General features: G+C 39.3%; 1 protein-coding gene across 2 annotated transcripts in view; it reads left to right on the top strand.

Annotated features, from left to right (window-relative positions):
- The window catches only part of LOC136693991 (dedicator of cytokinesis protein 2), a 111,239-nt gene that overhangs the window by 38,613 nt on the left and 58,617 nt on the right, over positions 1 to 14,009 (top strand). For both annotated transcript variants that reach the window (XM_066667309.1, XM_066667310.1), the window contains one exon: positions 5,661 to 5,803. In XM_066667309.1, the coding sequence (XP_066523406.1) occupies positions 5,661 to 5,803 (143 nt within the window). The remainder of the gene's footprint in view (positions 1 to 5,660; positions 5,804 to 14,009) is intronic.

Genomic DNA, 14,009 nt, shown 5'->3' with positions numbered 1-14,009 from the left:
GGATGCTATGGTTCCATCCAGTTTACAAGGCAGTGCTGTGGTACCCCTTGTAGTTAGTTGGGAGGTACAACTGTATTTGCAGACTAGGACCAGCCTACCTATGGGAACTGGATCCCTTGGATCCCTGGATCGATACCAACATCTGTAAATGCTGGGTTCACATATATGTCATATGTGCATTTATTTGTCATTTTACAACATAAAACTGTATTTTCACTCCTCTGTGTGAATGAACAAACACACACACATACACACACACACACACACACACACACACACACAGAGCAGTGAGAAGTCTTTCCCAAGAGACAGTGATCAGTTCGAAGTTAGGTGCCTCTTTTTACTGTACAACAGCCATGGATTGAAGGAGGAGGACAGTGATGTTACTTCACTTCCCCTGCCCTGAATTTTCCTGCCAGTCGTGGGGATCAAGCTGGTGACCTTCCAGTCCCAAGCCTGTTTCACTAACTGTTAGGTCAGGGCTGCCTCTTATAGAACTAATTCACATGATCTCGTATACATTAAATCATTACTAGGTCACTTGTAATACTATGTAAATGCTACTTAATACTGTGTAAATGCTGTGTAAATAGTTGATATACTGCATTGTTTAGGAATTAATGACAAGAACAAAATACACCTTCAGTACAGATGCAAATAGTGAATGAGCAAGTTCTGAAGTGAATAAAGCTCAACTGCCAAATGGATGTGTGAAATTTCAGGAGGTTGCAGCAGAGTATACCTACACCTCAGTCCATTCGTGTGGATTCAGCATAGTGCTCGTTGGATGGCAGATTCAGGTTATGCCTTTTGGAATGTTTTGGAATTTTGTCGATGAGATTAGATCCTTGCTAAGTTCATAGCTGAACATATAGAGCCAACTGTTTTGTGGCATGCACACATTTATGCACAACATTCATTAATTTGGGGAAAAAATCTGAAAAACAGTGGCTACACAGTGACTATACATTCAATCAAATGCTTTCTAGAAGCACAAGTTACACAGTCTTCAAACAATCAGATGTTGGAATGGTGTTAAAATCTTAAACTGTGGGACATGTTAATGCCTAGAATACATGTAATTCATGGTATAGTTGCACATTCTCATACTATGCTTGTATAAGTATAATGTATAATGTGTTTATATTGTATACAGTATAATGTATTTATTAATAGAAAACATGTTATTATTAATAAGTAAAATTAAACATTAAAATGATGGGGAACCCTTAGTAATGCAGTGGTGTTTGAAGCTCAATTGTTTCATTAGCTAATTCATTTCATATATCTGTCACAGTCTGGCTATGTCTATGCCATGAAGAGAGACTCCTTAACATTGTAGCATTCCTTTGCACAGTGGATAGGTCAAAGTTGTAGGAATTGAGTTATGGACATGCGCGCACACACACACACACACACACACACACACTCACACACAAACCCACACTGGGAGCTATAACTTGAGGGAGGCTGGGGGCAGGTCACACTGCTGAAATGTGGCCTTGAGAAAGTGCTTTGTGGCTAATTTTTACAGGCGTGTTTTTCTGCAACGTCAAAGGGTGCTTTTTATATAAAGAGCCATCAGTGACCCCCACAGTAACCTTATAAAATAGCACAGACACACATTGTTTCTCTCTCTCTCTCTCTCTCTCTCTCTCAATCCAATATCCAGGCTCAACTTGTAAGTGTAACTTATAAGGTTAATATGCTAGCTAATGTTAGCTAGAATGCTAATAGCAGTACACTATGTTGTGTACGTTATAACTCTTATGTTTGGAAATATCATTTTTAGAAAACAAATAAAGAATCGGTTTATTTACTCATCAGAGGAATGGATAACTGTAACACTTGACGTGTTACATTTTTATCATGTTGCCTTCATTTGTTGTCATATTAAATGTAACAGATTGTCCATCTTAATAAGCTCACTAGTTAGTTCAATATATTTATGTGTTCAGTTTTAGTAAGGCATTTTCACTAACACACACAAACAGACAGACATACTGGACATAATTACACTTTGTTACTCCATGTTTATTCTGAATGTATATAGAATGTTGAATATAGATATTTGTGAGGAGTTTGATTTGGGGTTTGATTGTGTTAAGACCTAAGGCCTTGTGGTTAATTAAGTAGCTGGGGACCATCTATGCCCATTTAAAAACTACATTCATTACATAGATTATGTCAACTGTTGCTGGAACTTATGATGATGCCAAATAACTTGGCTGCATTTATAGTCGTTTAGTCCAGCTATGGGAGTTTCCTGTGTTGCTTCTGCTGGTGTGAGTTATCTCAGGGGGAGGGCAGCTGTGGACAGGGACTGCATCGCTGCTGGTACACTGAACAGATGTGATGGCAAGTGCTAAAAGACTCCATACCAGGATCAGAGGGGCTTATGGTTCATCTCCTTGGCAGGACTTTATGAGCTGCAGACACTGGCCTCTGCTGTACCTCCCTAACCACTGTCTTTGTGTCCTTGAGGAAAGTAATTAACCCCACATGGCTCCAGGAGTGCTGTAAAATGGTACTTGTCGGCTCTTATGTCAACCATGACAGGCTTTAAAGAGCACTCATTGCTCACTGGATCAGCTGTGTAAAATAGAGGTCACAAGGCAAAGAAATGTAGACTGAATGTCAGGAATTTGAAAACCTTATTTTTTAACGCTAATTAATTTGTCTAATTTACACCCATAATTCATACTTTTGCAATAGTGTTCAAACATATTATTGGTTTTGTTTAGCGATATAAACACAAAATCTCTACTGTTGAGTTCAGAAGGTAGATTACATATTTATTTTTTAACATTTACATTTTTATATTTTATTTATGCTGAAGTATGTATTAAATATCTTAACACTCTCTCTCTCGCTCTCGCTCTCTCACATATTACGTATATATCTCCCTCCCAAAAATATAAGGAAGTACTAGCATGCAAGCTTTATAATAATATAAGTATAATTCCATTGTGTTAATCTTACATAGATTTGTTTATTTTTCTTTTAAATATCCATTATTAAACGTTTCAGTCTTAAGAAGGGACAGTAAGATTAATCAAAAACTGTGACAGTTTGTTATTATTTTTTAATCGATCATCACCTCAATATATACGTATAAAGTGATTCATACATACGCCCATCCATCCATCCATTATCTGTAACCGCTTATCCAATTTAGGGTCGCGGGGGGTCCAGAGCCTACCTGGAATCATCGGGCGCAAGGCGGGAATACACCCTGGAGGGGACGCCAGTCCTTCACAGGGCAACACAGACACACACACATTCACACCTACGGACACTTTCGAGTCGCCAATCCACCTGCAACGTGTGTTTTTGGACTGTGGGAGGAAACCGGAGCACCCGGAGGAAACCCACGCAGACACGGGGAGAACACACCAACTCCTCACAGACAGTAACCCGGAGCGGGAATTGAACCCACAACCTCCAGGCTCCTGGAGCTGTGTGACTGCGACACTACCTGCTGCGCCACCGTGCCGCCCATTCATACATACGTACATACATAAATATCATATTACACATTTATCATAGTTTGAATGATTTTGTTGCTGTAAAGTTTCCTTTAGTAAGTCACAGAAACTCAGTGAGGTCTCAGTGAATTTACTGTTCCTCTCAATTGTTCTTTATTGATTTGTTTGGTGGCACTTTATTTCAGAGGCACTGTTAAAAAACACTAAGATTTTAAAGACATCTTTAACTGATTTATCAAACGCAGTATATCTGCTAATGTAGTACGAAGGGAGGTCGATCGGAACTACTCTGCCCACGGTACTGTTTACAGTTTGTTGAGGCATACATTTCACTTTGATGGGGAACTTCAGCATAGCATTTCAAGTAGCACTTAAAATTATGACCACTGCTGTGAAGGGTCATTTGTTCTATTCTGCTTAATATGAGGTCTGTATTTAAGAGGTTCCTGACACAAGTTTATACTACTTTCACAGATAGCAAAGAAGACTGCTACTGTTTTGTCTTTAAACAGCTGCCAAGAGACAGTTTCGGTGCATAAACCTGAAGATTTATTATCAGACGTAAGAGCAGTAAGTGACTCGTGTGTAATTAAGGACACTTCAGAAAACCATCAGAAGGCCTGTAGCTGTCCTTGAAAAAACTAATGTTGCGTTTCTAGAAACACGCAGTTAATCAGTCAGAGCATGGCACAAGTAGAATTCCTGACATGAGTGATTTTTAAATCCACTCACAACAAGTAAAATGACTTACAGACGTATTATTACGTTGTATAATAATGTAAGCTTTATATCCTGCTCTGATCGTTGGTCATGCATGGTGTGCATTTTTAGAGTTAAGATGGAATTTATCTGAATTGTCAAACATCTTAATTATTTTAAACTCAAACTCTCTTGTTTTATATTCTATTGCTGCCAAAACAAAACAAATCAGTAAGAGACAATAAAGGCCTTTTCTTCAGTTTATCCAGCTGGCACAGCATCAACCAAGTGGACAGGTCAGCTCTATCGTAGCAACTAAAACTTTTGGAGTAACATCAGATGGATTAATTTGAATCATCTCCAAAAGCAAGGGGTTCCAGTGTCTCCAACTGGGCTATGGACATACGGACATATGTATTTTTGTTTCTGAATGGGAAAATCAAACTTCCTTTTTCCAGTCCAAAATGGAAAGTAGTTATAGCAACAACATGACAACATTAAAAAATAAAGTCTTTAAACAAAAGAAAAAATCCTGATTATTTACAGATAAACAAACAAACAATAAACACTTGTGTTCCATGAATTTTAACTTGGAGGAATCTAAAGTGAGGAGAGACAGTTTGCAATCAGTAATTTTACAGAACCCTTTCAAATACCCAGGAATGTCCAAAATTGTTAACTATACAGCAAAATAACTCCTTCCATTATTATATTTTATTATTTTAAAGTGTCTGTGTCATGAAGTGTAAACAAATTTGTCATTTAGCTTAGATAAACTAGATTAATAAGTGTGATGAATGGGATGAAAGAATTGATGTATGTGTGTGTGTGTGTGTGTGTGTGCTGTCTCTGTCTCTACCTGGGCACAAGACATGTACACATAAATGGACACACACAGCACCTGAGGACATACACATCTGTTTCACCTCCTTACCCCTTGCCAGGTGGAGTCAGCATATTAAAACCTCATTTAGCTTCTGGCTCATTAGATGCTCATTACTAACAATGCTCCTTCAGTTTATAATGAGTGCTGGGGTCAGTATACATGTTCAGGTTCTCTCTCTTTCTCTCTCTTTCTGATACACACATACACACACAGACACAAGCAACAAAGTGGGAAAACAAGGGCAAACAAGCAAAAAAACAGGATGGATGTATGGATACAGTAATGAAGTATGGATAGAATGAACTTAGTGAAAGTCAATATAAGTTGACTTAGTTCGGCTGAAGATATTGGTTTCCACAATTCATATATTGAACTAATATGTAGACCAGTTATTGTGTGTGTGTGTGTGTGTGTATGGGCATACTTTAAAACCCCTTATGGTCATAGACTTGTCTCTGACCATAGTGTTCATTTAGGCACATGTCTTTCCTTCACAGTTTAGTGGTTGTTAACCCTGGGTGGGTATCTTGCTATACATTCATAAATGTTTAAATAATTTTTGTAAAATACTCTTGTATCATTTCCAGACTGCCGTGACATCCTTTTACCCATGATGCTTAAGGAGTTGAGTGGTGCATTAGCTGATGTGGGGTGTGGACCTCATGATGAAAAACGGAACAGTGTGGAGCTCCTCAACAAGATACTGGAGGTGCTCAGCCGCAAAGATGTGGTAATGTCCCGTTACAGTCCTTCCTATGAATATTCTTAACGTTCAGTTCCATCTCGTTCAATCATCCCTGTGATTTAGCTCAGTGTAGTTTGCATCAGGCCAGTACAGTCCCATTCAGTTTAATTTCCTGTTCAGTTCAGTGTTCAACATCAATGCTCAGTTCTCTTGGTATGATGGGCATAACCATATTTCCATTAAACATATTCATTACCTCCAGGCACTGTTTACAATCTACACCACAAATTAACACTTGACTTCCCTGCTCATAAGCCTTACTGTTATTAATTGAATAACTCTCACTGACATTGTTCTGTATTTGTGCTTAACTACATAAAACTGATCAAATCACCCAGGGACACTGAAATGATGCCTGAAGATAATTGCAGATTCACTGGGAAACATGCAAATGACTGACGACATCTCTAAAGTACTAAGCAGTAAAAGACCTGCTAATTAAAACACTGACCTATCACAAAGTTACAGACATATTCTTTAATTTTTGCTTTCTCTTTTATATGTGACATATAACTCATGTTATAACTGTTGGTAATCGGTATTTTATGCTTCTAAATAATACACATAGTACATCATATAAACACACACACACACACACACACACACATACTCACACTCAAACCCTAACCTACACAGAAGCACTTTCGCTACAAACTTGAGATTGCTTTTAATTGCCAAAATGACTGAGGAGCTGATGCTTTGAAGAAAGGGTATTGCTTCAGTCTCATGTTATTTACTTTGATGACTCTAATGAAGCCTGAATTCAAAGAATGCAGATGAGACTAGGAGAGAGAGAGAGAGAATGAGTGCACTTGTTTAATGAGATAGTGGAGATGGCGAAGAGATGGAGAGAGTGATGAGGGGAATTAGTGACGGTTTGCTTAGGGAGTCTGCTGAACAAGAGGAACAGATGTAGTCAGTTAGTGAAGGATAACGAGAGAAGGAGAGATACTATGGGAGCCTATGGTGTTTAAATGTAATTACTACTCACTATATTTTTTTGCATTAATTTTCTTATACAATGCTTGTGCTTTTGAGGCGTGTGTGTGCATTTGTTAGGCACAATTTATCATCATTTGGCCCAAAGTTCTGAGATAGAGAGAAGAATCAGGGACAGAGAGTTTAATGGAGCGGTGCTTGAGGTGGTAGTTACCTTACCAGGGCAACAAAGGTAAACCTGCTGTTAAAGTCAGTATCCACATACTAGGGAAAGCTCACTTTAAAAAGTAAAAAGAAATAGAATAGCTTCATGTAAAACACTGTTAAAATCTCTAAATGTACTCCCATACTATATTCCCTATAAACAAGGGGGAGTGGGCTGGAACATGCTGGAACCCCATTCAGGAAGTAGAATTCAAGATCTCTCATCTTAAATTTAGTCATACTTTTTTCAATGGGAAACCACATAAAACCATACTTTTACTCTACTTTAATGTGTGTGTAAAATCAAGTGTCTGTTAAATTCACCCCTGTTCAGCCAATCACCTTATTAAGCACCATAACAAGGGCGCTACTGCAGAAAGGGAGCAATGGAACAGAGCAGTAATTTGGCAGAACCCTTATCCACCGTCAAACAATCTCCTCTGATGGTGAATACTGCTCTTCCCATGTCACTGTACACCAAGCTCAGCACACACACAGAAACACACAACATCAAACACAGCAAATAACCCCAAAGGAACCCCTAGGAGTGGGTTCCCTCATAATCTTTTATCTTTCAATAATACATTAATATTATTTATAAGGTTATTTGTCAAAACATTTTAGTATGAACTCAGGTATTAAAGCTCTTTGTCATGGTAGCACTGTGCAATTGACATCTTAAGAGAGTTTTAAAACACGCAGACAGTAAGAAAAACAGGAGAGAGGGAATGATGTAGATGGACAGAATAAGAAAGGCTTTGAAGGAAATGTGTGAATGAAATCATTAAAAAAAAAGTGAGAGCTGAAGGAGGATAAACACAAGGTGGCAAAGGTCAGACAGATAGACGGACAGATAGAGAGGAAGGAGTAGTGACCGGAGGAGGTTGCAGATTGTGAGACAGGTCAGTCATTCTCTCTTCCCTAGCCCTTCTCTCTTGTATTTCTCGCTTCCTCGGTTTAACTGGATTCCATGAGTGTTTCAAATTTCAAATAAACACAGGGATCAAGCGAGAAGTCTGAAAGGGTCATGCCCTTTCTCTTTCTCTCTCTCTCTCTCTCTCTCTCTCTCTCTCTCTCTCTCTCTCGCATTTGCTTGCTGTCTCTCACTCTCTCTTGCTGCCTTTAAATGCTGTCAGAGTACAGGTTATACACTGTATGGCCAAATACCAGGTAGACACCTGCCGATCCAACATTTAATAATAGGAATCTGGTTCCCTCTTAGTTGGTGCACCACAATTTTATTGACTGACTGATATGTGTCGTGGGCAGCATGGTGGCGCAGTAACACAGCTCCAGGGACCTGGAGGTTGTGGGTTCAAGTCCCGCTCCGGGTCATAGTCTGTGAGGAGTTTGGTGTGTTCTCCCTGTGTCGGCATGGGTTTCCTCCGGGTGCTCCGGTTTCCTCCCACAGTCCAAAAACACACGTTGGTAGGTGGATTGACAATTTAAAAAAGTATCCCTAGGTGTGAGTGAATGTGTGAGTGTGTGAAGGCCTGGCGCCACCTTCATGGTGTGTTCCCAGTTCCCAGTGATTCTGGGTAGGCTCCAGACCTACCGCGACCCTGAACTGGGTAAGCAGTTACAGACAATGAATGAATGAAAGAACGATACAATTCATGTATTTTATGCCCATGCTGGACTCCTGAATATTAAAAATGGTTCTGTTCTATGACTAGCCTAATAATGACCACAGAATGGTTGTTGGCTGTATGTTTTACATACCTATAATTAAACCCCTTTCATTCATTCATTCATTCATTCATTCATTCATTATCTGTAAGCACTTAACCAGTTCAGGGTTGCGGTGGGTCCAGTGTCTACCCGGAATCAATGGGCGCAAGGCAGGAATACACCCTGGAGAGGGTCACCAGTTCTTAACCCCTTTATTAATACATCAAATTTAGATGAAACGTTTATCAGTGTGAAATTGTTGTGAAATTACTGCAGTGAATTAGTTTTGAGGTCATTAAAACACTTTATTCATAAACGAATATCCCCTACTGAACTGCACATATGCTCGGGTATTAGATACAAGCTACTCTACTGTGCTTAGTGTTTTCTCTGTAGTGCTGTAGATTAATAGAGAGGACGATAAAATAGCTGTCTGCTTCACTTTCACTTCTGACTAAACTCTGCTTCAAATACTGCTAACATCCATTAGCCTTAAACTAGTACACTGCACAACCCACATACTCTCTCTAGACCTACCAAAACACATGTGCTCATAGAACATGCATAGAAATTAGAATATTGACTTATTCAGACAGATAGTATTTTTTTTTTGCTCATCTGTATGGGAGCGTCCATGGATGGATGCATTTGAATCAGATAAGTAGGCAGAGAGGTTGATAGACAGAGCCATAGTGAGGTCAGGAAATGATGGATGAATAGTTTGGGATCATTAAAGCTCTCCAGAGTATTGGATGGAGCTCCACTACAGAGAGCACAAATCCACTGCTCCACTGCTTATCGCTTGGGGAATATGAATGATAAGTTATGCAAGTAAAAGTATATTCATAAGTGAATGAAGATATAGAATGAGAGAATACAACAATAGAGAATAGAGTATATAATAGAGTAAATAACAGTAGACAAACGTAATCGAATGAATGTAAAATATATGCAAATATGAAGAGTATCATGCTACTTTTAAATTCAGTATAAAAGCTGTGAATGTAGTTTATTGAAATTAGTTTGTAACAAAGCAGAGCTGACTGATCACACATGTATTATAATGTATTCTCACATATTTGATATTCATTTTAAACCCTCATATTTTACAAATTCTGTGCTGGAACATTTGAACACTTTTCAGGATGCGGATCATATTCAAAAAGTGATGACAGTTCAAATGGCTGTAAAGCAGCCTCAGAGCTCTTATCTGTCTTCAGTTTGTGAGAATGCAGAGAGGTGCAGGTTATTCAGAATTAGAGTAGCACGTTTGAAGATGTTCAGAATGTTAGTCGGGGAAAGAAAGAGAGAAGAACAAAGAGGATGAGATGAATATTTTAGAAGATGAGAGGACACAGGTGTTTCTGTATTCTCTGAGCATTCATGAACACACGCAGCGCTGCACTAACACTGCTGCTTTTCACTAACACTTTTTCAGGCTTTTTGAGCTGAGAAGTTTTGCTGTAGGGATTCTGAGTGTACCTGATTAAGCTGTCACGCTACAGAGATGTGTGTGTGTGAGGGGGGGTGGGAGGGGTTGGGGCAGAGTCCTTGAGCTTCAGTGTTTTTAAGTTAGAGTGGGAGATATTAGGTGTAAGTGGAAACCCTGTATGAATATGAAAATTAAAAATTTCCCTTCTTAAGCCAGAGCAGAACTTCCAGATCCTGTCTCTTCTCTCTCTCTCTCTCTCTCTCTCTCTCTCTCTCTCTCTCTCTCTCTCTCTCTCATAACAGCTTGGAATAAAACACACACATAGGGTTATGGTTGTCTACCTGAAATTTATTTTTATTTTTACTGCTAACATAACATATTTAAATTTGGGCTTGAAGGCCATGTCACAAATTTAATTACACACACACACACACACACACACACACACACACACACACACACACACACACACACACACTGTTTTTAGAGGAGCAGATGTTTCCTGGAGAGTGGAGTGGCTCTCTCTGACTCACACTAATTCCAGAATGCTGCATATGTCTTAACCAATCAGGACACAGGTGAGCTCAGGGCTCTTACACTCTGGCCTGGCTGTGTGTGTGTGTGTGTGTGTGTGTGTGTGTGTGTGTGTGTGTGTGTGTGTGTTTGTGAGAGAGAGAGAGCTGAAGTTTGGGTCTGCCTCTGTGGATCTCTTAATGACTTCCTGTCTGTCTGCTTGTCTTAACAAAGCAGACAGCTGATGTCCCGCTGTTTTCACCTCTGTCTCATTCTTCAACATCAGACAGGGATAAAAAGACAAAGAGAGACAGATAAATGCTGAAAAACATGAATAACAGAGAGGAAACACAACCCAAGAGAATGTGGGGGGAAAAAAACCATCCAAGGAGAAGAGAGAAATGTAAAATATGTAATATATAAGAGAGAGCCAGAGAGAGGGGGATGGAAAGGAGAGGAAAAATGAGGAAAGAAAGAGAAAATAAAAATGAGAGTGTTGAGTGCTTGGGCACAGCACTATATGTATCTGGTTTTTATGTCTGCTTTGCAAATTGTGACCTTGCATTTTAATAGAATTCATCATTTGTGAATAATTAAAGTCCTTTGTTTACTCAAAGAGTTGTCTCAGGAAAGAACAAGTGCTAGAGGCTGGCTTTGTTAAGCTCACTCCAAGGTTGTTGTAGTATACTTAAAGAAATGAAATCTTTACAAGAAAACAAACATTTTAAAAAATGAAACACCATTAATAAAACGTGCCTTCAACATTAAAACAACTCAAAGAACCAAATGGGACCACAATTTTCCAAAAGCTAAATTGCAATTAGGGCGGCACGGTGGCGCGGCAGGTAGTGTCACAGTCACACAGCTCCAGGGACTTGGAGGTTGTGGGTTCGATTCCCGCTCCGGGTGACTGTCTGTGAGGAGTTGGTGTGTTGTCCGCGTGGGTTTCCTCCGGGTGCTCTGGTTTCCTCCCACAGTCCAAAAACACACGTTGGTAGGTGGATTGGCGACTCAAAAGTGACCGTAGGTGTGAGTGAATGTGTGAGTGTGTGTTGCCCTGTGAAGGACTGGCACCCCCTACAGGGTGTATTCCTGCCTTGTGCCCAATGATTCCAGGTAGGCTCTGGACACACCGTGACCCTGAACTGGATAAGCGGTTACAGATAATGGATGGATAAATTGTAATTAGGCACTAATACTAATAGGCAACAGTGTATATGAAGTATATCAAATACTGTATTATACATAATACAACACACATCATACAAACATCTGTAAATTGTTAGTTCTCTTGAAGGTTTAATGGACACATGAACAAAGAATACATTTCTATTTATGCTTTGTAAACATAAATTCAGAATCTGATGCCTGCAACACACTTCAACAGTTGGAATATGGAGGAAGGCATGTATTCATTTTACACAGATACACCAGCAAAATCCTCTGAGATGGACCAGTCAGTGAAAACATTCTGTTGTTAGAGAGGTCCACATTTGAACTTTTTTGGGGGAAAAAATGGATTTCAAATTTTCAAATATCCAGACTCTTACCAACAAAATGTGCATAAACCATGCACCTATGCACCTGTGCCTACGACATGGGTGACCTGCAGATATATGAAGGTTCCATTTATTCCACTTGCAGTTTCTTTCCACTTGCAAGTACTTTCAATTTCCAAATGATTAAAAATGACAAACAACATAAAACGTGATGTGACCTAGTAGTAAAACTGCCTTTTTTTGAGTCTTTTGAGGGCATACGTTTCAAAATATGTTTATATCTAACAACTATAACAAATTTTGTCTTTGAAATCACTGAAAATGTTTTCTTTGTACTTCTGTCTTTTATGTAAATGTTCAAGTGAATTACAAAGCTGCAGATTTCAGTTTGAATTGCATTAGAAAGTGTCCTAACTTTTCTGGAAATGGGGTTTGTGTGTTCCCCACTGCTGTGATGCCCCTGGGTAGGACACAGACTCTAGCTAAAGCTCATTCTTGTATCTCTCTGAGGTACAGAAGTTAACAGTGCTTGGTGCCACCTCAGTGTGTGGGAGTTTTCAGTCTTCATTTTTTAGTTGGCACAAAGTGTTAGCAGCGAAAAACTGGCTTTTGAACACTGAAAAGCTGAAATACTTCAGCTTGTGTTTTAAACTGTGTTATTGAACACATTTCTGCTGAATTATGCAAAAGCATGCATTTTAAGGTTTTTTTTTTAAGTTTTTTAAATGTTGAATGCCTGGCTTTTGACAGCCGTATGACTATTATTAGACAAATCTCACTTCCTGGCCTTGCTGTGAGTTTTGGAGTACACTGCACTTTGAAAATTTTGCTTCTTAGTACTAATGTATATATGATGTTTCTGATTTAGGGTAATGTCCCTTTCTTTACACTGCTTTAGTACAGATATGAATCTTACTAAGGCTTGTTTTGTGACCCAAGCCAGGACCTGTGGCAGTTATAGACAGTGTAGAAAATTACATAGGGCTTCTGCACTACCAGTCTTATGGGGTAGATTGGTTTGTTGTTAACAATGTTGGAATAAAACAAGCTGCATGTGATGCAGGTAACACTAGTGGAATAGTTATAATACTCAGGGTGATTTAGTTTTAATGATTCATCTGTGCTGCCACATTAGCCGGCTGTACATTTTCCTGCAGCTGTAATCATCATATCATTGCATCATTACATTACATTCTTCTGATTATGTTATTGCATCATGTTGTGTATTAGGGATTTGTTGACCCCCTGCAGAACTTTGGATACATTTTATGTGGTGTGCTGAAGGCAATGTGGATTGTGTCCATGCCGTGCTGGGTTGCCTATGGGCTTGCATTTAACTCTGATCTTTCTCTGTTTGTGCGCTGCTAGATATTTCAACACCAGGCTTGAGACAGTGTATGACAGGTCCAAGTTTTAGATCCATTCAACAGGCTGGACACACACACTGCTTGATGGACAGCTGCTTTGCTGTGGATCTTAGGGTTTCTATTTGCCAAAGGCCACAATCGAAGGCAAAAATGCAAAAGTGCCAGAGGCAAGGCTAAAGCGTCTAGCTGCCACTGTCAGCTCTGCAGTCTAGAAAGATGGCTTTTCCTTGACATAAAGCGTACAGCTTTATCCAGGAGAATGTTGGTGATTTTGATCTATTCTCAAAAGAGCTGCTCCCTTCAAGAGCATGTGCACACTCACACATACACAATTTCTTACTTATTTACTTGCTTCTGGGAGCGGAGATAAGAAGTTCTTTTGCACAATCGATGACTTTATCTGCAATAAATTAGCACAGAGAAGGAAAAGCAAGAGCGAGTGGAGCCCCCAAGAATCAAAAGATAGCCAGCTTAATATTCAGTCCAGCTGAATGGCTTTTTTTCCTCCTCCTTTCTGCTTTTTTTTAAACTCTTACACATTTTTGCACATACACACACATACACAC

Source organism: Hoplias malabaricus, chromosome 4 (assembly GCF_029633855.1).
Source record: "Hoplias malabaricus isolate fHopMal1 chromosome 4, fHopMal1.hap1, whole genome shotgun sequence".
Taxonomy (NCBI): Eukaryota; Metazoa; Chordata; class Actinopteri; order Characiformes; family Erythrinidae; genus Hoplias; species Hoplias malabaricus.
This window is presented reverse-complemented; position numbering and strand designations above follow the sequence as displayed.